This window comes from Anopheles arabiensis, chromosome X (assembly GCF_016920715.1).
Source record: "Anopheles arabiensis isolate DONGOLA chromosome X, AaraD3, whole genome shotgun sequence".
NCBI lineage: Eukaryota > Metazoa > Arthropoda > Insecta > Diptera > Culicidae > Anopheles > Anopheles arabiensis.
The window spans coordinates 11,623,202-11,649,108 of record NC_053519.1 but is presented as its reverse complement, the minus strand read 5'-3'; the positions used below and the strand labels follow the sequence as shown (position 1 = coordinate 11,649,108).

General features: G+C 47.7%; 1 protein-coding gene and 1 long non-coding RNA gene across 4 annotated transcripts; both read right to left on the bottom strand.

Annotated features, from left to right (window-relative positions):
• Positions 1 to 1,235: 1,235 nt before the first annotated feature.
• On the bottom strand, positions 1,236 to 17,357 carry LOC120905881. The gene is made up of 2 exons (XR_005739951.1): positions 17,034 to 17,357; positions 1,236 to 1,509 (listed from the first exon to the last, which is right to left on the bottom strand). It is a non-coding gene; the product is annotated as an uncharacterized LOC120905881 (long non-coding RNA).
• On the bottom strand, positions 4,325 to 17,037 carry LOC120905880 (progestin and adipoQ receptor family member 4). 3 transcript variants are annotated; one of them, XM_040317171.1, is made up of 7 exons: positions 16,746 to 17,037; positions 12,200 to 13,495; positions 11,623 to 11,838; positions 8,820 to 8,923; positions 8,594 to 8,731; positions 6,827 to 6,967; positions 4,325 to 5,088 (listed from the first exon to the last, which is right to left on the bottom strand). In XM_040317171.1, the coding sequence occupies exons 2-7, from the start codon at positions 12,465 to 12,467 to the stop codon at positions 4,981 to 4,983; spliced, it is 975 nt and encodes a 324-aa protein (XP_040173105.1). In that variant the 5' UTR covers positions 12,468 to 13,495; positions 16,746 to 17,037; the 3' UTR covers positions 4,325 to 4,980. The 3 variants fall into 3 exon arrangements, with proteins under 3 accessions (XP_040173105.1, XP_040173101.1, XP_040173102.1); XM_040317167.1 differs by lacking the exon at positions 16,746 to 17,037 and adding an exon at positions 16,524 to 16,703 and having other exon boundaries at positions 4,981 to 5,088; XM_040317168.1 differs by lacking the exon at positions 16,746 to 17,037 and adding an exon at positions 15,771 to 15,901 and having other exon boundaries at positions 4,981 to 5,088.
• Positions 17,358 to 25,907: the final 8,550 nt, after the last annotated feature.

Genomic DNA, 25,907 nt, shown 5'->3' with positions numbered 1-25,907 from the left:
CCAATGATGCTAAGTATTGATAGCCGCAAAGAATCAAAATTTACTTGTAAAAGAACCATTCCCATGGAGATTCCCGGACTGATTTTGCTTCTGAAACTTCAATTCAACTTCAACTGATTCTCATTTCGGAGCTAATTCAATTTCTGCATCCTGATTCCGTTATCGGTGCAAATTGCGATTCCCAGGTCGATATCGATTCCGGAGCCGATTCTGATTCCGGAACTGAATCCGATCTAGGAATCGATTCCGGAGCCGACTTCGGAATCGGCTCCAGCGTCGACTCCGGAATCGCCTCCGGAGTCAACTTTTGAACCTGCTCCGAAGTCGGCTCCGTAATCGGAATCGATTTCAGCATCGCAACCGGCTCCGGAATTGATTCCGAACACGGAATCATAATCGGGTAGGTCCGATTCCGAGCTGCCACCACTATTCTGAACAACACGGATACATGGACAGTCGGATAAAAGGTACCCGCATAAACGGCCGTCCGCAGTATACGTGGGTACGGAGATACGCGGAGATCTCTCACAATTATCTCTCGTTTGATCATCTATTATATCCCTCATTCTATCTTCTCCTCTCTCTTGCATGCCACACTAATTCTCCAAGGTCCGCATACTGCATACCAAAAGCGAATCTTGGGTACAGTGTGCATCTGCCCATTTAAAAAACGAGCAGGTCCACGTTGGTCCTTGTTTTGGCTTAGAAACGGTACTGGAATAGGTTCAGTTCCGGAATAGGTATGGGGTGATTTCTAAGACCTAGATGGGCTTAGAACAAAATTTTAATCAAAACTGGAAAAGGTTTAGGGTCATCTCTTGGGCCAGACAATTCTTGAGATCCGAGGATCAAACTCAAGTAGGCGATCGATATCGCTCAAGCTGAAAAACTTAAATCCATCGAAGGCGACTTTGAATTGACGCACCCAGTAACAGCACTACATTGATGCATTATTTAAGCACGTCACACTTCTCGCATCCATCCACCGCACGATTCATCAAACGTAAATAAATAAATAAATGAAGCCAATCCTCCTTGATAGAATAACTGTTCTCAATGTTTTCCGGCATCACGCACGAGTGGAAGTGCATCCCATTACACCAGATAAGACGATTGCACGGGTCATGCTAACATCCCTGAACCCAGCACATCGCTAGGGTGTGGTTTTAGCAAACGCGGCAAGGATTGATACTTTGTATATATTATTGCTTTATTTCAATGGAAGGTTTCCTACAGTTTTTGTTTATTTTTTGTTGTTTTTATTTCATTAATATGTGTTTGTTTTGTTTTTGTTTCATCCTAAACTCACTAAAACAAGTTCGTTAGATTACATAATGTACGATTTTCAAGTTCTAGAACTAACTTGATTGAAGGGTCTAATCTGTATGTGTGTATGATCTGTCTATGTGAGTGATTTGGTCAATGCAGAATTATTTGCCTTTTATTTGTTCTAAATGTTGTTCCGTCTTTCGTGTACATCTGCATGCATTTGTTTGTCTGTGTGTGTGTCTGTGTTAATATTGAAGTAATTATGTGAGTTTTTCATATGTATAAAGTTCTATTAATTTAAGTATATTTTATTTGTTTTATTCTGTTGCTGTGTTTATTTTCTTCACCTTCTTTTTTTTGGATTTACTACAAATAACGCGGAAGGAAGCAAACAGTACCTTAGATCGTGATAAACTGCAACTACTACAGATTACGCAGTGCATGGGCGAGCCAGTATCCCCAACATCACCCTAAACGAAAAGCGTCTGTAGGACCGCTCATCTGGCGAAGGTGAACGCACAACGGAACCGTTAAGCTACTTCACACGCCACGCGGTGACGCCCGACAGCGATGCCGTTCGCCTTTCGGAATTTTGGAAAATTATCTACGATAGACGGGATGCGGATCCTGGTCCGCCGAAAGCTCAGTTATACAGCTTAATTGATTTTTTGTTTGTTTTGTATGTTTCTTCTAGTAGGTTACCGTTTTTGCAACGCGCAGTTTCGGCAATAAGGTGGTGCTCACGCAACACGCCTTATTGCCCACAGCTTTGCTGATGCCTTCAAACTCTACGCGATCCTTTTTGCGTGCCGTGCGTGTCGAAAGCGCATGCAAGCATCGCAGCACACATTGTTGCGACCTTGGTTTCGCAAATTGTATTCCTTCCCATTTATTTCTTCCGCTTCCTCTGCCCAGAGAGAGAAAAACCTATCAAACACTTTAAAGCGCGAAAAATATAATATCACATTGCACAGTAGTGTTCTGGGGTGGATTTGCCTTTCTGGTTTTGCTTGTATTGTTTCGCTAAAGAAGTGTACGCATGTGTGCCGTTCCTGGACACCTGGTCGGAATGCCGCTCCCGAAAACTGAAATACGGGAAAGGGAGTGATGGCATGTACAATATGGAACATATGATCTTACAGGGAACTGCGCGAAGAGCCTTTGCGGTGTTATGCACCTGAGCCTTATCTGCTTTGAGGAACAAGAAGAAAAGACTCTTCAAGTGAGATAGGGAGAGAGAGAAAGAAGTAGGGAAAATTTGTGTGTTCACTCTGTATTACTTAGGGTGCACAGAAGAAAGGCTTCATCTAGCTGTACTTGATCTAATAGATACTAATAAAGCTGTCGTTTAGTGGAGGTTTAAGGTTAGCGATCATATCGGCTCGAAGATAGTCCAAAGTGGGGACAGATATCCTTTTAACACACTTAGATTGGCTGAGTACAGAACCGAGAACCCCCTTCAATGCGAATGATACTTTGACTTTGGTTAGGAAATTAATGTTTGCAAATAAAAGTCTACAATTTCAACGACCACTACCGAATCACTAAGTGGAACGTAAATTAAAACGAAAATAGTAAACGCTAAGTAGAACGGTTTCGGTTTCGGTTTCGGAGCAGGGGTTCCAGGCTACGGGTGATAGAAAAATAGACAGAAGGAAAGACAGATACTGTGTATTATTTGTGGTAGTGGTGGTGGTGATTTTTCTCATTAGCTATTCTGAGTGTTTTGTGTTTGTTCTTCAATATATATATAATTGCTAAGCACAGCAACAGCTCCATGTGCTGTTGCTACGGTATCGTAAGTCTACTTACTTAAAAGCTAGAGCAATCTGGGAAAATTAATACTTAAACAGCCTTTCGTAACAGTTTCATAGTTTAGTATTCCTACGGTTAAAACAAAAGGTACGATAAACGAAGGATGGCACCTCTTTACCACAAGCACTCGTTTCCCGGGACTAGTACATGTAGGTGTGTGTGTGTGTGTGTGTGTGTGTGTGTGTGTGTGTGTGTGTGTGTGTGTGTGTGTGTGTGTGTGTGTGTGTGTGTGTGTGTGTGTGTGTGTGTGTATTGTATCTTGCCGCTTGAGCAGATTGGCTCAACGAACCACAGGAACCGTTGGAAAGTAAAAGTAACTCTAACGAAAGCTCTACGCGGAACCGTGCCAGTGCGCGTGTTGCGCACGAGGTGTGAACCCGCACAAATCGGCACCGAAGGAACGAGCAACAAAACAAGTCGTACACCTGTCGTATCAGGCCAGCTGCTGCCGTATGCCGGATTGCGGAACGCTCTCTCCAACTGGTAATGCGTTTACGTTTCTTCTTTCCCTTGCTTTAAATAATGCTTATCAACCGTATGGCCCCTGGCGGGTTGCCACGTGGTGTGCTGCGCAGCACGTTACCACTAGACCTAGCCAACGCCATGAATTGTCTCAATTTTGTTCTATCTACTGGTAATAGGTAGCAAGTAGGAAATACTATCCTCGTGCATCACACTCGGGCAGCGTGTGGGCGACACACGCTTAAGCACACGCGACGCTCTCAAAATTTCCGCCATATTGTTATACTACCGGAGCGTTACAATTACTCTTCACTGCAGGTAGATGCACCTGGAATAGTGTGTGAGAGAGAGAGAGGGACCGGATGAGAGGCAAAAGAGACGATTAGTATCGCGCGATCGCGTTCGAGTGTTGAGCTTAGTAACCTCACTGTGGCGTTTGTTGTTTCGTCGAAGTTTGGTGCGTTGCACTAATGTCAGGGTATCGCAGGCGCACATCCGGCCACAACACTCACACCAGTACGTGTGTGGTGTGTGTGTGTGTGCTTTATTAATTACAAATTCTCGTTCAGGCACCTCACTCGATCACTCTCGTATCGGAACATCGCGTGTGCTACTAGGACAGGAAGAAAGGACACACCAGGAAACAAGGTAAGGGCTGTCCGGTATCTTCGCGGTTGGAAGTGTCCACAGCATTCTTGGCTGTTCTTCCTTTGGTGCAGTACGGTTAATATAAAGAGGGAAGCGCTGTTCCGAGGCCGTATATTCTTTGGGGGGGGATTTTTGGTACCGTTACTGCACCAGCATTGGCATTGGCAAGCTTACATGAGTGCTTGGGGAGTAGAATGTTTAAGCTAGCTTTCTTAGGTTGTTTTTCTTTTCTTTTTCGTTTTTTTTTTTCTTTTGGTTTAGGCTGTTGCTCGCTTTCCGCCCTTTCTGGCTGACGTAGAAGTGTGTCAAGAAAAATACGTATCTAAGTGTGTGTATGTGAGTGTAGGTGTACTTTGAGGAAGCCTGAATGAGTGTCGCACGTATTGTGTGTTGTAATGTCTTAACGTCAGGTGCCCGATTGATCTGGCCCCAACGTTTCGTCGCCCTTAATTCCATTAGCCCAACGTCGGGCAGGTCTGCGCACTGAGCCTGCCCCGAACCCCGATCCTTTTCCCCGTTGCTGTTTTGCAGGTTATGCTGAACGAACGGGCAGGTTCTAATTAGCTTATCGCAGATGCCGCTTCCTCAAGGGCACCCTCAAACGTATCGTGTACCGATTTGCGGGCGGTGCGACGCTTCGCAAACACCAAATTGACGACGGGCCGGGCACGTGATGTCCGGCAGGCTGCACCAGTGACGCCCACTGCGGCAGGCTACTGTTGCTGTAGATGCTGCTGCTGCTGCTGCTGCTGCTGCTACTGCTGCTGCTACTCCTGCTGGCACAAGTCATAGCTCCAGGTGGGACCCGTTGATCGAGTCTATGTTCAGCGTTGAGGTATAGTTAAGCCCATTACATTCTGCCCGCTGCATCCACTCGATGTCCCGTATGGTCGCCTGTTTACGGGAAATGGGAATGCCATTAGAATGTTAGCCGTCAGTAGTATCCAAATCCAGCATATCTGGGGTGCCCGTGAAAATGCACGCCCAAGAATATGCAACCCAATTTCACGTTGGCTTCAGAAGCGTAGAATTCTCGCAGAATCCAGTTCTGTTCCAGCCGTCATAGGCTTATCAGACGATGGAAAGCACTGTCATCCTCATTTGGTATTTTTCTGTCAAACTCAGGTTTTGACACTAAAAAAAATCCAGCCGTAAGTGTAATAGGATATGAGAATTTGTTTGTGAAATCTCACACTTTCCATCCAATTTATATAGTTCCTGAGCTTTATCACAAGCAATCAAGAATGTATCGTGGCAAATCAAGATGACAGTACTTTCCATCGTCTAATAAGCCTATCAGTAGTATCCAAATTAGTGATGGGTAAAGTTGGCAAAAATCCGGAGTCGACTACGATCCGATTCCGATAAATTCGGAATCGACTCCGGAAGATAGGTCCGCGCTTCAATATCCGGAGTCGTTCGGAATCGTCCGGAGTCGCCCGGAGTCGCCCGGAGTCGCCCGGAGTCGGAGTCATCCGGAGTCGTTCGGAGTCGTTCGGAGTCGTCCGGAGTCACCCGGAGTCGCAGTCGTCCGGAGTCATTCGGAGTCGTTCGGAGTCGTTCGGAGTCGTCCGGAGTCGTTCGGAGTCGTTCGGAGTCGTCCGGAGTCGTCCGGAGTTGGAGTCGTTCGGAGTCGTTCAGAGTCGTTCGGAGTCGTTCGGAGTCGTCGGAGTCGTCCGGAGTCGCCCGGAGTCGGAGTCGTCCGGAGTCGTTCGGAGTCGTTCGGAGTCGACCGGAGTCGTCCGGAGTCGTTCGGAGTCGCCGACTCCGGACGACTCCGAAAGACTCCGTCTCCGGGCGGATTTAGTGGTTCCATTTTGCCGGAGTCGGAATCGGACTAACAATAGTCGGAGTCGGATCGGACTCGTGGGTGCGCTCCATACAGCACATCACTAATCCAAATCCAGCATATCTGGAATTCGCGTGAAGATGCACACCCAACCAATATGCAACCAATTCAACATCGGCTTCAGAAGCGTAGACTTCTCGCAGAACCCAGTACTTCAATATCCGATTTCAATACATTCAGCGGAATCTTCCTGCATATGGCAATTCTCGGTATTCCGGCATTCATTTAGCGCCAATACGGAGCACGGAGCGCTGAGTGCAGTCAGCAGCCTCTACCTAGGGCGGGAAAGCCAACACACAATGCGCCGGGCGTGCCTTGCTGACCTTCATATACCGACCGATCGACTGAGCGGATTCTAAAAGTAAACTCGAGTACAGAGCAACACACTAAACGAACGCCAACCGCTCGGTGTGCCCTTCTGGGAGGTTTTCCTTGTGATTCAGATGTTGTTGTTTTTTGTTTTTTAGTTTTTCTTCTACCAAGCACGGCCTGCACGTGTGCATCCACTGCATTGCGTTGCTGGTGTATGTGTGTGGGTGTTTTTTTTTTGTTTGCCATAGCAACCTTGACCATCTCGTACGGGTTCCTCCGAAACTAAATTGCTCGCGTATTGATCGAATTTCCGTAGCTCCGTAGCAACAAACAAAACATAAAAACACACACACACACAGAGGGAAAGTGGTGCAACACACCAGTGCACCCACCACGTGACCGATGAGGTTGGAAGGAGGCGCCGCCGCCGATAGGTTGTGTAGGGCGTGCTGAGAAGCGCTGGTACCTTACCTGGTGCATGGAGTAGACGGCGACGACCACCAGGACGTGCATGATGTTATGCGAGTTCAAATAGATGTCAACACTTCCGGGAAACCATTTCTCGGGGATATGCATCGCTCCAATTATTCCACCCACGGCTGACACGGCGTCCTGTGCGGGCGAATATTGCAAAAGCCCCCGGGTGTGTTTATTTCTGAGGATGTTTATTGCGTTTTTTGTTGCTGCTATTACTGCTGCTGCTGCTGCTGCTGCTTCTGTCCCCCTTTCATTCCCCGCAACAAAAAGTCACAAAAGACAGCAAATAACGATAATGATACAATGTGAAACAATGAAATGATACGTAGCCAAAGGGAGAGAGAGAAAGTGCAGGAATAAATCAAATCAAAATCCATCGCGCGTTATACCCCGATGGACACCGTAATAATGCAGCATCGGCGTCGTCCTGGCAGCTCCCCCCGCCACCCGGACCCGGACCCGGACCGTATCGCCGAAGCAACCTCACTAATAAGCACTCTCCGGCCGCGCAGTGTAGTTTGCCACTATTTGAAGGAAAGCAAAACAAAACAACAGCACAAAAAAAAAAGGGAAGAACGCGACGCCCACGCGTGTGTCCCACCTGTGATGGATGCGCGCGTGCCCCGTCCCGTCCAAGGATATGCGCGATGGGAGCTGGCGGCGGAGGGGCCAGGATGATTGCAGGTTGATTACCGGTGCGGGCTTGAGTGAGTGAGCGAAGCACGCCAGCACGCCAGGTCCCACCCCCCCACTATATCGATTACCAAACCCCTCGCCCAGCGTCAGGCCAGTCCTGGGACTAACGTCGCACTCCCTATTAAATTGAAGACTATCGGACGGTGCGCCAGTTGGAGCGCGGTGATCATGACAGCCATAACATTTCAAAGAGCGATTAAGGTCGTTAGTAATTTATGGACTTTCTATCCACTGCGTCGTGTAAGCCCCCCCCCCCTCTTCCCACTCCCCGCACAATTGTCCCCGGTAATGGTCATTTGCTTTGATTAGGACGCGTTGGCAGGCAGGGGTCGGGCTGATGGGGGTAAGGGCGAGTAAGTGGCGAGCTTCCGGGAATGGATAGCATTCATTACACGGAACTACAACCCCACCGGGCGTTGGATGGGCGGTCCAATCGACACAAGCGGGTGGGGAGGTGAGGATGTAGGTATCGCACGGTAAAACTATCATTAGTGTACATTATTTACCACCATCCGTGTTACCATCAACAACCGTGCACAGCAACACCCTTACCCCATCACCCGGAGGGGGTGGGGGTTCGCGTACGTTACGTCCTGTCCGCGCCTGGTTGCGGTTCGTGAACCAACAAAACCGGACAGTTGCAGAGGGGGTGAGGAGAGAATGCTACCAACTCGTTAAAAATTAATTCGCCTGCCCGGTTTTGCCATTGAGCGCGATGGTATTTGATGGGGAACATACATTTCGCTTCAAAGCGAAACGATGCATGGCCTGGACAACTCATCATGTAGAGGTCGCTCGGCCGATCATTACGCGTGACCGAGCGAATATGGGCGGGGGGGGGGGGGGGGTGACGGGAAGATCAAACGTCTAATGGGTTGGGAAAATGGTTTGTTGCAGAATGCATTCGCAGCAACAGGATCAACCCTGGCGAGGAGGGTTAATTGTGTGTGCACTGTTCGCAGGACGTTATGGCCGGGGTATTGAACTCACGGAGCAGCAGCAAACAGCAGCAAACGGCAACAACAGTGGTAGCCGACGATGCAGGCCTACACTGCCAACACTTACCTGCAGAAAGACGTGGGTGAGTGAGGTAGGATTTCCGCCGCCGAGCTTCGAGATCCGCAGCAGCGTGAGTATGATGCGCATGCTGAACGGCAGCAGAAAGCATAACCGTCGCTGCCAGGGCGAGGAAGCCGTCATTGCCTAGAACGAATAGGAGCAAGGAACACAAGAGGAAAAACATCAACCTCACTAAGGAATCAGTCTTACGGATTCGGATCCGCTAACGTACCTTGAACAGGCCCCAAATGCACAGCAGCGAGTAGGAAATGATGAGCAACCATTTTAAGGGAAAGTTTAAACAGTACACCGTTGCCGTTACCATCGGTAGCGCTCCTGTGGGGGGGGGTGTTTTTTTGTGGGGAGAGGGAAAGGAAAAATAATAATAAAAATAACAACAATAGCACACCGTAAGGGACGCTAGACACGCAAGCGGGCTGCTTAATTGCGAAGACTGCTGTTGCAATTGTACACGCGATCAGCATATTGGGATGCTGAACACACACACACACAAGTTACACATTTCTCTTCCGATATTCAATGGAGGCGCAAAAGTTGAGCAGTACGTCATTAGGGTGCAGTGGTTCCCACAAAAATAGAGGAGGAACGATTGCAGATTGGAATCTCCAATCCAATAGAGTTGTGCGAATTTACTTAAATAGTCGTTCAATTCTGGAGTTGGATGCTTTACTAGCTATCTCGAAGGGTTTTATGTCTCCAAGAGTTTCGTAGCATCCAAAGTTATAATTTCTTGAGGGATTTGCTACTATTTTGCAAATATTTTTTTATTAAAATGTATGTATCATTGGCACAAACAAATTTGAGGAAAACAGGGAAACATTGTTACAAAAACCTTGCACATGTGAAGGCTACTTGAAGTGAGGTACACTAGATGATGTCCCTAATCACTACAGAATGTTTCAAAGCAGAAGAGGAAGCTCAAACAAGCTAAAAACAGTGAAAGCACTGCGAACGACAGCTTGAAAATTTTATTTAAAACATGTTACTAATCTACACTGGCCTGCTTTGTTAGGTATAACAATTAGGAGTAGGTATAACAATTAATTATACTGATACGGTATATATGAGGACGTGTCCGTCGTGGGTTCAAGTCTAAAGTCTTCAAAGCTTGCACAGGCCGGCATGTCCGCGTAGGATCAACTAGAAGACGAAGATATCTAAGAGGTTCCAAATCAAGAACACTGGAATATTCTTATAAACGCTTCATACTCATCTCAACAGTCTGGTTCCTTTTAAAAGGTCATGTTTAGAATACAGTGAAACTCCTCATAAGTACCCCTTATAACGAATTTCATAGAACGAGCAAATCTAAATGCTCAAATAATATCTCTCTTAACAAGTTAAATATCTCATAAAGAGCAGTATAATTTGTGTTGCTGATGCGTATTTTTGGTGCCGATGTGAAATCAAGATCAAGATCGGTAAACATTGAGCAAATCTTTCATTTTGATTATCACTCAGGCAAGTAAGAGACCTTCGATTCGAAGCATCGTTTAAGATCAAACTATTGTTAGGAGGAAAAGTGCCGTATCATTGTGTGAGACACAAGTGTGCGGTATATGTTGACCAGTGTTGCTAGCGTAATTTTGTGGATCTTCTTGCTCCTGAAGGATAGAGTGTCCCTTGCCAATTGCTGTCTGTTGGAGGAGTCTGTTCGTATGACCACATATGTGGTTTGCTACAGTGTTGTAGAATTTATGCCAAGAAATTTATCGAAATCTTGAAAGACCTTTTTTGTGATGAAGAATGTTGACCATAATAAATTTTAATAAATTTAATAAATAAATTGTGATGAAACTGGTTTGAAAATAAAGTCTAGCTGAAAATGTCTAATAGTGGAATATATCAAAATCCGATCAAAAAGCCTTGGATATTCTGAAATAAAAGCATAGCACAATCGACTACTTTTTCGAGAAAATGAACCAACAACAATCGAGGAATATTATACTACAAATATCCTCACAATTATTAGCATGATAAACAAATTATTCTTTGTTTTAGATGCGTATATGCCATTGTTATGAGAACATTTGCGGTCCTAGGACTAGTTATTTCACGTTTGATGCAACTCATATGTAAAAGAGCCTCCCGCATAACGAGTTTTTCGACTAGCAAGTGAGTCACTGCAATAGTTTAAACTCGTTATGAGAAGATCCACTGTATTGTATTTTAAAATAATTTAAAATTACCATCAGAAAGCATAACAGCAGTGTAAAGATGAAACTAAATAGTTTCTAGTACATATCTAGCGTACATCTTTCAATTTAAACATCCCTTTGTTTTGTAATAATTCTCTCCGATCTACATCTGAGCTTCTTCTGTGTAAGCACAAACTGAAATCCCCCAATGCTGAAATGCTGCACAGGAAAAAAAATAGCGCTTGGGAACCACTGTACGCAACTGGGATGGCCAGGGCTTAGTGATCCGCTCGAGGCAGTAAGTTACCCGTAATAGGTCCCAGAAGGGGTTTTCGGTCGCAGCACTCACTGGCAGCGTTAGCGTTGGACCTGCCCGTTGCAAACTTTCCAGCGAGAGATCACGCGATCGAGCATGCGGGATGCGCTGCAGATATGACCATCGGTTTGTACACGCACACGTTGTTTGAGCGACAGCAGGGATGTCGTAATGCTGGCAACCGTCACTCAAACCCCAGCCCGGGCATGTAAGCACCGTGTAAAAGCGTTCAAGGACACGCATGACGGTTGCAAGTAACGTTACATCTTACCGCGCTGTTGTTGTTGGTGCGCTACTCGCAATCGACAGTTTCAACTCGCAGTCTCCAAAGTCGCGAACTGTGTACGCAGCGCAGTTCGGGTTAAAATTATTCTACAAATAACAAAACCAACCAATAAACCAACCAACCAAGTCAATCGTCGAGCAGCGTCCCAGAGGAAGAGCGGCCGGGAGCGACCACTCCCTGCCGCTCTTTCTCGGGCCTATTTGTGTTTGTTTTGTTTGCTTGCACTTGCACGGTCTTGCTGGATCGACTGGATGCGACCGAACCCCGGGCTTACCGAAACTTTGGCTGATCCAGATGCCGAGCATGTCGAGCTGCAGCAGCCGATAGTAGATGCCCTCGCCGTTCTCCAGGTTCATGAACAGATGGTAGACGAAGCTGCCGCACCACGGTGCAACGGAACCGACCAGATGACACCACGACAGAAAGCGATAGTCTTTCTCCCATGGCATCATTGCCGGCACTGTTGCGAGGATGTAGACAATTGGAATGCCTTTTTGGGTGGCCGGCGGCGCACGGTGGGGATGGGGGGGGGGGAGGAGAGGGTTAGGGAGAAAGAAAATGAAGAAGAAAAGAAGACGAGTTGCGGTTAATCGAATCGGTTTGGCTGGCTGCAGTGCACCGGCGCTGTTGTTTATTGACCAAGATACTGCCCGGATGGCGCAGGGCTGGCCGACCAGGCGCACAACGTGAGCATGCGCCAACCCTCCCTGGCGCCATGTCGGGCTTCCGGTTCCGGCGCGCCTGATTGAGATCGGCGCTGGTTGAGATCGGTTGAGGGCGCGTTTGAGCAAATTGAGCTGATTGGGCGGCGGCGGCGGCGGCTGATGGGCGGTCGAGCGCGGCCTACTTACCGTGTGTGAGAATATTGATGGTTTCGTTGTGCACGTAGAACAGGCTGCTGAGGCACCCCTTGACGCCCTGCAGCGGCCGGTAGCCGGTCAGCACGTACGGGTTGAACTGCAGGTGCTGCGGCATGTCCTTCCATTCGAGCAGGTCGGCCGGCGGCGTCAGCATCCGCTGCACCTGGGTGAGCAGCGTGGCCGGCGACTCGCTGGCCGGCGACCCGCCGTCCGGCTGCACCTCGGCAGCCGGCACGGCCGGCACCGTGTCCGGGGCCATCGCCACCGGTTCGACCGTCGGCGTCGTCGGCTCCACCGTGCGCTGTGCGAAGCTCGTGCGGGGGGGGGGAAGTGTTAAGTGTTTTGGTCAGCGAAAACCACCCGGAGCGAACGCGCCGTGTACAAACACACACACACACACACACAGACGCACACAATCACTCCGTCGAGCCCGGCGAACTGTCAGCGACTTTATCCCAAACGCTTCCGTACGCGTTCAACGCGTGACTGCAACGTACTCTAGCGCCTGCTGGTCCGACCGGTCTAATGTCCTGCTGGTCAACGCACACACAGATACACACACACACGAGCGCGCGCGCACACACGCTGCTGAAAACACTGGCACACAGCACCTGAGCGGCGGTTCTAGCACGCGGCCGCCTCCATCGGCGCTCGCGACACTCTCGGCTGCTCGGGCTGCTTCACTGATAACCGAACGGACGTTTTGCGCGGACGGTGTGTGCGGAGGTTGGCGAGAGGCCAATGGCCAGCACAATCAGAGGAGCAAAACACAAGCAGCCTTGATGACACTTTTTCGCACTCACTCTCTGGTCCCACGGGTACCGCGTACCGTGCTAGAGTTGTGTGTGCCCGTTGCCGCTTAGTAGCTAGCCTACTGTGACATCCGTGACACAGAGCAAGGAAGGAAGGAAACAGAAATATAAACCGCACTCTCCTCTCGCCAGAGGGGTTTTCGCACCTCCTTTTGCTGCTTTTGATGCTGCTCTCGCGTCGCGTTAATCTCGCGTTGATGCGAAATCTTCTCTCTCGCTCTCTCTCTCTCTCTCTCTCTCTCTCTTTCTCTCTCTCTCTTTTCTCTCTTTCTCGCTCACACACAGTCTGGTTTGTCTCTCGTGCACCACGCGTACCGCGTTGACGTAGAATTGGAGATTTCCTTCACAAGATTTCGGCCCCACCGGGCGAGCGCATGGTCCAACACCGTTTGCTTATATTGCCGTGCCAAGCCGTGGCCACCACCATGTTTATTTATGTAATCAGAGGCCGGCAGAGTGCGGGGCGCTGGGGCCGCTGTGAAAAAGAAAAGATGAGAAGAAGAAGCAGATGAGATTAAAAAAAAAATGAGCCGGGCCACTGCCGGGGAGCAAATAAAGAGCACAAAATCAGTGTAAGCTGTAAAATGTGCAGAACATACACACAAAAAAAAAACACGGCACATCAACAATTTCGAGCGCGTGTGCTGGGATATGTGTGTGTGCGGGATGGTTGTAGTGATGGGTAAAGTTGGCAAAAACCTGGAGCTGAATTCAATCCGACTCCGATAATTTTGGAGCCGACTCTGAAAGGTAGGTCCGAAATCGCCCAGAGTCGTCCGGAGTCGCTCCGCTCCGGGGCGGAGTTGTCGTAATTGTCCGGAGTCGCTCCGGTGTCGTTCGGAGTCGGAGTCATCTGGAGTCATCTGGAAATGTCCGGAGTCGTAGTCGTCTGGATCGGTGTCGTTCCAAGTCGTCTGGAATCATCCGGTGTCGCCCAGAGTCGCCTGGAGTCACCCGGAGTCGCCCGGAGTCGTCCAGAGTCGACCGAAATCGTAGTCTTGGGAAGTCAGAATCGTCCGGAGTCGGCCGGAGTCATCCGGAGTCATCCGGAATCAATAAAGTGTCAGAGTCGAAACAAAATCCTGTATACAAAATGCAGGCGCAAAGTGAAAAACAACGATCTAACTCCTGTTAACTGCAACCGACTCCGGGCGACTCCGGACGACTCCGGACGACCCCGAACGACTCCGAACGACTCCTGATGACTCCGGACGACTCTGGACGACTCCGAACTTCTTCGGAGGACCTACGACTGCGAACGACTTCGAACCACTCCGGCCGACTCCGGACGATTCCGACTCCAGCCGACGCCGAAGGACTCTGACACCAAACAACTCTGGACAACTCCAAACGGCTCCAGACGACTCCAAACGACTCTGGACGACTCCGAACTACTCCAGACGACTTTAATTGCGAACGACTTCGAACGACTCCGGCCGATTCCGATTCCAGCCGACTTTGAACGACTTTGGCACCAAACGACTCCAAACGGCTTCGGACGATTCCGACTCCGGGTGGAACTATTGGTTCGGATTTTGCCAGAGTCGGATCCAAAGAGCACATCACTAGATGGTTGGGTAAATCACAGGGAAGCAGTAGTTTTTGATGTCGGCCGGGCCGGGACTTTTCTGGAAAACAAACAAACGCCCGAACTTTCGATTGCTATTAAAACACACATACACAGACGGTGGGACGGGGGGAAGTGCAGGGGGGGGGGCAGAGATGCGGGCGCAATCTGTGCAGCAGTTTGGCCCGACCCAGGCGCGCACTCCGCCAAGGTTGCTGTCCGAGCATATTGTTGACATTAGCATCCCTCACTCCCCGCCCAACCACCCTCCCTTCTGGGCAAACCATAATTAGCGTCATTTCGCACACCGTTCACGTGCTCGTAAATTTCACGCACACCGCAGGATGAGTGAAGGGGGTACGTACGGGGGCGCACACGCGCTACCCTTCCCCTTTCCCCTTCCATCCGGTGCTCCATAAACCGACTCAGAATGGGGGAGCGAGGGGGGGGGGTTCGGGGGTTGGTACCTTCACATGGTAACACACACTGTGCCCGGTGTGACGACTGGTGGTGTGTTTTTTCCGAAACGAGCGCGAGCGCGCGCGCGCGCACGCTCTCCCGTGTGTGTGTGTGTGGGCCTTTTTTTTGCTGCGGAGGGGGGAGGGGGGGGGGTACTGACAGTTTGACTGGTTTAAAATAGATCAAAACTGCCAGCCCCGCGTACTTAGAGGGCAGTGTGTGTGTGTGTGTGTGTGTGCGCGCGATAGGGAATTGTGTTGGGAGGAAGAAAAAAAAACGAATTTCGCACACGCCGACAAGAAGGAGGTGGAGGAGCACGAGCACTATTTTGTTTTTTTTTTTTTGTCACTCACGTGCGCCTCACCTTTGCCTGCCGTGATTTCACGTACGCTCTCTCGCGTGACACAGAACGACACCCAGGGTGAGGGTGGAGGAAGGTGGGAAGGAGAAGGAAGGGGGAGGGGGGGCTGGGTAGGCTTGTACACGCGTGACATTTCCGAGTCCGAGGATTCGGCTCTAGGCAGGGACGGCCCTTTGCGACGGGCGGAGAAAGTTTGAAGGCGCAGCGGCCGCCATCACATGCCAAAATGCCCTGCATGTGTGTGTGGGTGTGTGTGTGTGTGTCTGTGTATGTGTGTGGGTTTCGTGTCGAGCGTAGCGGCAGGAGCGCCTTCGAATTCCAATAAAAGGGATGCGAGGAGACCCCATTCGGGCTCGGGCTTACCTTCATACACATAGGCTTGCCGCCATTACGTAGGCCTTTTTCTTTGCAACGTGATTGCCCTTATGATTCACCCGTTAAACACACACACACACACACACAAACACACATGAGGCAAGGAGAAAAGATCCTCCAAATAATAAAAAAAAAAAACAAAAAAAAAGGAAAATTCCCAAGCGGCTACCATTAACGGACGCAGTGATGGAGACGAATTTTTCCAATTCCGCACAATAAAAAATCACACGATTTTCCCCCACTAACTGAACCACCGCACGCCTACGGCCGCCTGAAGCCTTTACATAACACACCACCACCCGTAGTCGGGCGGTAGGCTCGAGCCTTTCATTACTCCGGCCCTCCGGCACACTGTCCCGGAACGGCCTCCCGGGGTGGCCGGGCCGGAGTTTGGTGGAAGATGAGGAGGTTTTTTTTCCTTCTTCGGCCTGCTTTTGTTGGTTTGGGCCGTCGACACTTGTGGTGGTGGTGTGTGGATTACACCACATGGGCCAATCCCGGCCGCGGTGGATCGTGGTGGCGTGCTCCGGCCCGAGCGGCAAGGAGCCTTTGCGGGCGTTTGATGGTTGAAGAGGATTGGCAGCGAAACACCGCACAGGGAAAGCGGGCCGGCTCGCGAAGGGAAGCCAGCTCCTCCCAGGGTTCGTTGTTTGTGCACTTTTGTTGGGTCGTGTTTTCGGGTTGAGTTGTGGGACATTCGGGCAAAAAAAAAAAAAAAAAAAAAACAAGGATCACACTTACAGCAGCTCTATTTGGCAGCAACAACAAAGCGAAAACAAGGCAAAAGGACAGTTTTGCCCACCTTCACTAGCAAACGATGGTGCACGGGGTGCCTCGGAATTGGATTTGAAGTGTCACCGTGTGCACGTGCTGCGGTTGCTGCAGGTGCTTTCTTAAATAAGGGTGGCGGAGCAAGGGGGGTAAGGTGCAGTGAGGGGGTTGCACACTCATAAACATGATTACCTTCGCTTTGCTTTTTTTTACTGTTTCTTCCTCTCTCTCTCTCCCTCTCTCTCTCTCTCTCTCTCTCTCTCTGTCTCGCTGGCCGTGGGTTTTGTTGAATCACTGCACTTGCCTCCTCCAGTCCTTTCGGCACGGTGACGCTGTGTGAGTGTGTGGTGTGGGACGCAAGCGTGCACCAAGCGCCATGCGGTGCGCTAGAACCTCACCGCCCGCACCACCCACCTAGCAAAGAGGATGCGGTGCCGCGCCGGGCAGCATCACTTTTGCTCTCCGTAGGTCGGTGTGTACGTGTGTGTGTGTGTGTGGGTGTGCGTTTTGGTGCCGCGTATGTGATGGCAATGATCGCGCCCCTGGCGGCCGTTTATCCTAGAAACTCACACGGACGACACACACACACACACACACGTGGACACACACGGACACACATTCACCCGCTCACACGCACGACACATACACGAGGACACACACACACACACGCACGCACACATACACACACTCGCATGCACACACACACACATATATGGCGGGGCGGGCGCGCAGGACTAGATCGAGCGACGGACGGGAGAACACTGGATTCGCGATTCGCCGCCGGATCCAATTTTCCGTTTTGGCCCCTCATTCCTCTAACCCTTCCCTTCCCTTCCTTCCCTTCCTCCCCCCCCCACCATCACCACCACCACTTTTTGACGAATCGGCCCATCGGGCCGCCGGGCAGGATTCTTTTCGGCTTCGCCAGTTTTCGGCGTTTCCCTTTTTAGCGGGCGCATGCCTTCACCCCCTTCCCTTTTCCCTCCCAACACCGCCCTCCCCCCCTTTACCCTGCACTCACAACATCCACAATCAACCTCTCTCTCTCTCTCTCTCGAGCGCGTGTGTGTGCCAGCTCTCTTTCTATCTATCTCTTTCTTTCTCTCTCTCTCTTTCTCTCTCTCTTTCTCTCTATTTTTATTATGCTCATTTCTGTGCTCTCCTTCTAATCATCTCTTTAAGTCGTACACCCGATTTTACTAAAACCGTTTTCCCAACCAACCCCCTTTCCTCTCCCCCCCCCCCATCCTCTTCTCCACCACTTTCCCCGGTACAAATTTCCCCCACATCAATCGATCGGCCCATCTTTTTGAGATAAGATGAAAAGTGAACCATGCTGCTTTTTTTTTTCTTCGGCGACTGTTACTCTCGCGCAGCATTTTTTCTCTCTCTCCCTCTCTCTCTCTCTCTCTCTCTCTCTCTCTCTCTTGCCATTTAGTTATCACTCTTGCCCCTTGCTTTCCCTCGATTCTATCAACCGAACCCGACCGCGTCCTTTCGGAACCCACAAAGGTGAACGCATTCGCACTGCTTTCCCATCCCCGCACCACTCCCATCATCCCTCCTCCTCCTCCTCCTAATGTGTGTGTGTGTGTTGGGCAGCTGTGCCGGTTCTATTTAGCAGCGGGCCCGTTCCAAGCTCGCTACTTGCCATGGCACCGTGTGCGCATGACCATGCGTTGGCACGTTCCTCCCTGTCTTTGCTCTGTCCCACTGTATGCGGCGGTTTTCCACGCACACACACAGGCACACGGTGCTCGCTGAACTGCAGTGCCCCCCCTCCGGCAGCGGAATGACAAGAGAGCGGGTAAGGGGGTCCGGAAAAATGGTGAGGGGATGAGGGGAGCGCAAATTTCGTACATTCACATCGTTCGTGCGAGCGGAATGGCGTACGCCCCCACAAGAGAGCACTGAGCGGGTGGCCGAATCGAGAGCAGCGGAGAACGAATGGGACGAAGCGTTCGATTGGGAAAACTCCAACGAAAGGAAAAGCAGCCGGAAAAGCGTGCTCGGGTTTGCAGCACATGCTGTTTCAGTGTTCTTTACACCCTTTGGCCGCTAACTTGACTTCCTGGTGGAAAATGAGCATAATTTTTGTTCAATCTGACAGCTTTTTGTTTTGTTTTAATATGTTAGGAAAAGGATAGTATGAGATAAATTGAAAGACATAGCTTTACATAGCTTTAGAAACACACACATAAAAGCTTTACAGATGTTTGCTTTTGCTCTCGTTACTAATAAAACGGAACGGTTATTTTAAATGTGCGTACTAGTGATGGGCAAAACGAGTTTGCAGCCGGATTTGGATGAATCCGACTGCTTTCGGATTCGAATCTGGTTCGACTCCGGAGTTGGTGGGGGGTGGCGGTGGAGATTTGGGAGGGCTGTTTGGCATGGAATAATGTTTAGCGTTTTTTTTAAGTTGTTGGGTAAATTTCACCATCCTTAGCCAATTATTCATAACAATTAACTCATAACTATACTTCCTAATTTACATTCCTTTATCTGCACCATACAGTGCCACTATACTTTGTATATCCACGTAGTTGCAAGATAAAAATTTCCTGTGAACTTTACGATTTGCCTATCCTATGCCCCACGGATTAAGCTTAAAGGATTGGAAAATCAAATATCCTTAAAATAATTATAGCTCCATAGCTGCACCAGTTCACTCAACAGATGGCATTTCATAACGCATTACTATATTACTATCCATTTCTAGGAAAGCGTTTCGCCTAGCTTTACCTCCTAATCATGACTTTATGTGTGCGTGTACACTGTCGTCCTCCTGGACGTTGACCGGTGGCAGCGCAACTGCCACGGCAAGTCCAGGGGTCGGCACGGCTGCCCACAACACATTATAACACACTCAGCAAATCAGATCATACCATACACAGCCGGAAGAGCTCAGGCCACACCGTTTATATAAAAACAATTGTGACACACTTAACAGAACCAACCGAAACGTACAACATAAGCAGAAACAGTTTATGCATTATAACCCAAAGCAGGAACAGTAGAAGCATTAAACCCAAAACAGGAACTTAGTGACAAGAACCATCGTTCTTGTCAACAAAAGACAAACGTAACTTCTTTTGAGTATAAATAAATCCAACTCCGATCATGGCAAGTCAGATTCGTTCGGACTGTCAGGATAGGACTATGCCCATCCAACATCTATCGACTTCTCATTTAAAGAGTTTAGTTATGTCCCCCTTCCCAAGGTAAGGCCTCTAAACTCCAACGTTTCCAGTAAGGGAAACCTCCTAAAGGTTTCTATGATCGCCAGGACGATCAAGTGTCGAAAGTCCGTTTCGAATCAGTATCCACCTCAGTTCTGCTTAATTTGGCAAAAAGGATGACCTTCCTTAAACGATGTTTGAAGGCCACCCTGGCCAACGCGAGTTCATAGTTACTACATGGCAACCGTCCCAAAATCGAACATATCGTTACTATCATCAAACATACCACACTAGCGATGTATAACTTCAATGCAAAACCATATAACAGTACAAAAGGGAAGGAGAAAGCTTTCAAAGCAAAGAAACCTCCACTGGCTGGGTATCTCACCAACAGATGGTGTCACCAGTTTTTTAAACCTATTTTTAGAATGCATACGTCGTTTACCGTCTGCTAAACTAAGTCTTTTTAGATTCCGTTTAGGTTGAGAACTTCAGCCGTTTAGGACCCGTTTAGCGGTCGTTTAGTGAATTTGAGGCACTTTGGTACCAGACACTCACGATTTATTGTTAGCTTTCAGAAATAATTTGCATTCTAGTAATTGATTTAAACTATTCAACAAGAAATGCACATTGCTCTAAATTGTTTAAAAAATATTAAGATAATGCCAACTAATGGCTGGAACGGGTAAAACCTATGCGGGAAAGTGTTAGTAAATCGTTGAAAGAATCCAAATGTATTAGGGAAGCAAACCATAAATCACGAGATTTATCGAAACAAAAATTATCCGAGCTGTCAAATGAAGAAGAATCGCGTATTGCGTATTCTCGTGTATCGAGTATCGCGTACTGCGGATAGTTGCTGTAAGTGTAGCTATGAATACAGCAATGTTTGCTACGAGCTACAGTTGCTTGCAAGCTTTCTTTTGTATTACAAGTATTTTGCTCTATGAATTAAGCACGGCAGTGAAACGGATTTGAAAGAAGTCATTTGGATTCGATCGGAGTAATCCGGATTAGGAGCCAATGGAAGCTGTATTCCTTCAGAGCAGCCGGATTCGAAGCCATATTTATTTCGGTCAAATCCCAAACAAAAGCTTGCGGCAAAATCGCATGCGGCGAGGTTCTAACCGTTCCCTTAAGCATGTCGGAGTCGGAGTGGATTCACGCATTCAAATCCGAAGTTCCCATCACTAGTGCGTACAGCTTAGGGCGCTGACATGTAGATGGCGCACAAATGAAGCGAACGAGGAAAATACGACGATGTTATTCTGCACGCTGTGTGCTGTTGTACACTATTTCCGTGACTCAAAGCATAAAATGCAGTAGTAGAGTTAAAAAAAAATACCATAATTCAATTGATTTATTGAACGATTTACTATTTCAACACGTAAATAAACATTCCAATCCAATACGGCTTGGGCGAAAGCGGGCAAAACCGGGCGAAACCGTTTGACAGCCCGTACAGATTGGCTGTCAAAGTCCGGTTTTGTGTTGCAAACGGTTTTAGGTTTTTCTCGTCCAGGCAGGCTGTGATCCGAAACTTTTCCAAATTTGCTCAATTTCTTCCGATCAACTCTCGGCGTGCGGTGTCGTACGAGTTTAGTGTATTCTTGTGGTAAGTATTCCCTTTTCCCTGCCCTACATGGTCCAGCATTCGACCCTGCTGGGCACTGGAGAAGCAAACCGAACTCCGGAAAATGTGTGTGTATGTTTTTTTTATTTATCCGCTTCTCAACCCTCACAACCGGTGATGCTCGGTGTTGTTCCTCCGGACTGGACGTTGCACCAGCATTCCGGCACACCGTGACCGAACGCCGGTGCAACGTTTTATGGCTCTCAAGATTCGTTCACCTTTCTTTTAACGTTCCCATCTCGCTTTGCAGGCGCTTAATATATAAATTCGCAGTTCGCACTGGTATTGGTGAGCCAGCGCTGTTTTCAAAACAACAATCAACTTCCAAGCGTCGCCGCATCGCTCCGAGCCATAACCCGTGATTGTGTGTGTGTTTGTGTGTGTATGTGTGTTAGTGCGGAAAGACAACAATCTGCACCCCAAGCAAGCCAAGCAGAGTGACAGCAGCTGTTCCTACCAGAGCAGTGGTGTGTGCGCGTACGCGTTTTCGGCGTTCCGTGGCGTGTGTGAGTGCGTGTGTGTGCGTGTTTGTGCACACGAAAACAGTAGCTGCCTCACTCCCCCCCCCCCGTCCGTGTGGGGCCGATGTCGGTTTGGCCCGTGCCCAAACCCAAACAACCCGACCAATGTTAACGCATTTGTTCGCGTACCTAACAGATCCGTTGTCCGAGCTGGTGCTGAAAGCGTCCAGGAAATTCCTACCGAACGCGCGGCCTGTCGGGGTAAGTGAGAGTGTGGGAGGGAAGGGGGTGGTTGGGATCGGAGAGTGAACTTCTTGGTGGCCGATGGTCAGCTTGCAGTGGCAGCAGCAGCAAACAGCCACGACAACATTCAAGACGGTTTCAGACGAACGTTCCGTACAGCCCCGGACCCGGATGGCCACTCCGGTGGTCTCCTCTCCTAACTCTCAAGCGCGGGTTTGGCAAACTGCTAAGCACATCCTCTCAAATCTAATGCTGCTTCCTTTGGTTTGTTTCTTTTTAGATGATTATGCCCAAGCGGCGGCGGAGTCAATCCGCGGAGCGTGACTCCATACAACAAAACAAACAGCCACGGCTGGACGGGCCAAGGTAAGAGAAACTGATAGGGGCCGGCTCTTGCCTGCTTTCGGTATCAGGTGTAGCGTAGAAGCTAAGGTAGCAATGTAAGCAAAGTCAGTCATAAGTCGCGGTTGGCGTACTGCCGTTGGGATGGCATCGGCGCGGGTGGCCTTTGTAGCAAACACGGAAAATCCACTGGACAGAGAGCCAAAGAAGGAGAAGCTGTTGTAACGCTTGCTTGCAGGTCATACGTACAGCACCATGTGCGAGCAGGCTTATTAGGAATAATCAGCGCTATTTCCACACACTGTACGACCGTAAATCGCAATGAGGCATTTCCTTGTCCCTAGAAGCTTGTGAGATTAAGGATGGCCACCGATACCGCATACCGATACCTTAAAGGGTCATTGCTTTCGGCAACCGACACTAAATTGCTTCATCGTGCCAGCAATACTGAATGGATCGTATTTTTGGTCATTCAATCAGCAGGCTGCAGTAGAAAGTCTTGCTGCAATGATTCATGCAAGATAAAATATCATGCAAAAGCAGTAGCCACTCTTATCGCGCAATGCTATCTAAGCAAGAGCAGCACTGTGGAAATTGCGTTGTGCTTTTGTATTTTTGTTTGAATCTCTTGAACGAATAATGCTTTTGCGAGCGATTAGTTTCATTGTTTCTTTTAAAAATCTTATATTCACGATAGCAAAACTCTGTGTTCCTGTTCTGCAATTTACACTTGGGCAGTATTTATGAAAGCTAAGAATTTGAGAATGGTATAAAGATTCTTACTTCATGTAGCTTTGCGCATAACGTTCTGTAGAATATCCGTAACTTTTTTCGGATCGACACAAACATGTATCAATATTGTTGTACTTTTTCCCTTACACTATACGCTTACGTTTGATTCGTTTTTTTTTGTTTTTGAAATTTTCCAACACGTGTTCTGAAGGATAAAAGAACGGGTTAGCACCGTATGCATCTAAAAACAGCAATTTTTATTATTAATTGCCCACGTGCAAACAATCATTTCAGTTGGCAGCGTTTCTGGTCCAGCCTGCGACTGTTCATACCCGAAGGAACTGCGTGCTTATTTCTGCTTGTGTGCTTCTTTAAGAAAAAAGCATTTTTGGAAGAAAATGACCTAATGATCAGCGTCAGTAAGATTTGCTGTAGTATCCAAATCGTAAAGGTAGAAACATGTATGGAAATAGTATTCCATTTTCCTTTACACACGCACACATCTAATGGTGTTGATTTCATTACATTCTTTTGTTACAAATTGCCCGTGTTTTTAACGTTACCATAAAAACGGGTAGTACCGTATAATCTAAAACAGAAATATCATTGATACCCACGTGCAAACAATAGTTTAAGTTGGCAACGATTCTGGTCCAGATTGCGACTGTTCACACTTGAAGGAACTGCGCACACATTTGTGCTTGTTTTAACGTTTTTTGAAGGACACGTTAAATATACATAATAGTTTCAGAAAGATTTCGTACAAAAAACAGAACCCAGTTATAGTGACGTATGAACAATTACTTAAGTTGGCAGCGTTTCTCAGCTGTTTCGGCTTACAATATGAAGGAATTGCGTGCTTGGTACTCGATGTGAATATGTGATTCTAAGCGTGAACAAGCAATTCTAAAGACCGTTATGATTCAAATGTCGGACACTCATCATGTTGTTATTGAATTTCTTTATATCAAGTCCCTGGCTATGCCGCTGTTTAATTTCACATGTTTGCCATGATTTATTAAAATCACTTAAAAATGTGCCTGACCTCTAGTAGGCCCTGGATGTCACCGTAAATAACTATTTTGTGTCGGTCAGTTCACCACCGGAGCCATTCTTAGCAGTTTTGTTTAACTCAGTGCAATTTCGTCTATAATTCCTGTGAATCTTGTCGAGATGCATTGAAGTACATCGGAATTCATTGTAGAAGTAGTTATCAACTGAAATTCATTAAAACACATATTTAATACTGTCCGGAATACGAAGCAAGATTTTTTTAGCTTGTTTTTCCTAGATATCCGAAGTAAATTGTGATTAATTGCATAAAAACGTGTTTTTAGATAGTGATAATAACAAGAACAAAGATTCAGTGATAATAATAAATCAACGATATTTGAAGATAGGTGTGTCGAATGCCTTGATGGCCGTACCGGAAAGATCGCCGATTCGCACAACAGTAGTTCGGTTCAATGTGCACAACGAGTGCAAGAGAAACAGCATCCAAACCCCGTTGTCCGTAAGACCGTCGTACTGTCCTTCTACGAGGACACCGACACTCAGAATTGGATGTTCGGACCTTAAAAGAGGTTAAGAACTTAAAAAGTGTGTGCGTATGTGAATGTGATGTTTTTAAACGAAATTTCGAGGCTGTCCGTAATGTGATACACAACGTCCGTAATTTGAAAAAAAAGAGCTCGAAACATTCCGGAATATGAATCAAACTATCGTTGTAATTTCATGAGTTTTTGAAATGTTTCTAGTAATTATTAGAAGTCTTTATTTTTTCTCAAATTAGGAAGGTTTGCTTCAGTAAAGTGAGTTGAACAGAGGTATGGCAGATTAAATTTGAATCAGTAAGAAAATATTACATGCCAAAAAAGTGTTAAGTGTCCGTAATTCGAAGCAATGCAGTGCATTTGTCCATTACGAGATTTTCATGTAATAATGGAGTCATTAGACCGGTATTTTTTCGGGAATATATTACGATATAATCACTAGTTTTTCAAAATACGGGCATGATAGGATGATTAGTACAAGGTGTACAAGGTAATGAAGGTTGCTCAATATTAAATAAGGCGAGCACAGAACAGAGCATCTAAAAGATAATATTTATTTAATAACAGTTAGAGTTAAAAAATCGTTTTGGGCAATAATTCCATGGCTGAAACAATTCTAACTGATCTAAACCTAAAGCCATTACACTACAACAGATAGTACAATATTAGACCAACATCAAAGCGAGTGATTTAAAGGTGTAAGAAAAGGCTTCAAATGTTCAGATTAACCCTTCCTAAAATCCATCCTCAGGCGAGTGTTCTACATTTGTGATGTATTGCACCAGTTGATTGTGTATCAATGTTTTTCTTATACGTTCAAGTATTGACATTAATTTTCTTTCTATCTTATACAACAATTAGCTCCTAACGGATGCACAATGGAGATCCTAGCACAATGGAGGCTATTGAAAATCAGAATGTAGTAAACAATCATTGACAAACGCTAATCGATGACCGCACCACGACAGGTGAACGAAAGCAAAAGTGTAAACACACACACACAAACACTGGGGCTGTGCATTGTCGCCCTACGCTGTGCTTCCTGCTGTCAACAACCTCTTATTTAATCTTCAAAAGCATCACAATTCGCGCAAAAAGCCAAACCAGCCCACCCGTCTCAGGTGGCGCGCGAGGGTTAAGGTCGAGCAGCTGACGGATCATTTGTTTGGCACATGAGCAAACAGCAAAGGCACAAAAGAAACACTTCA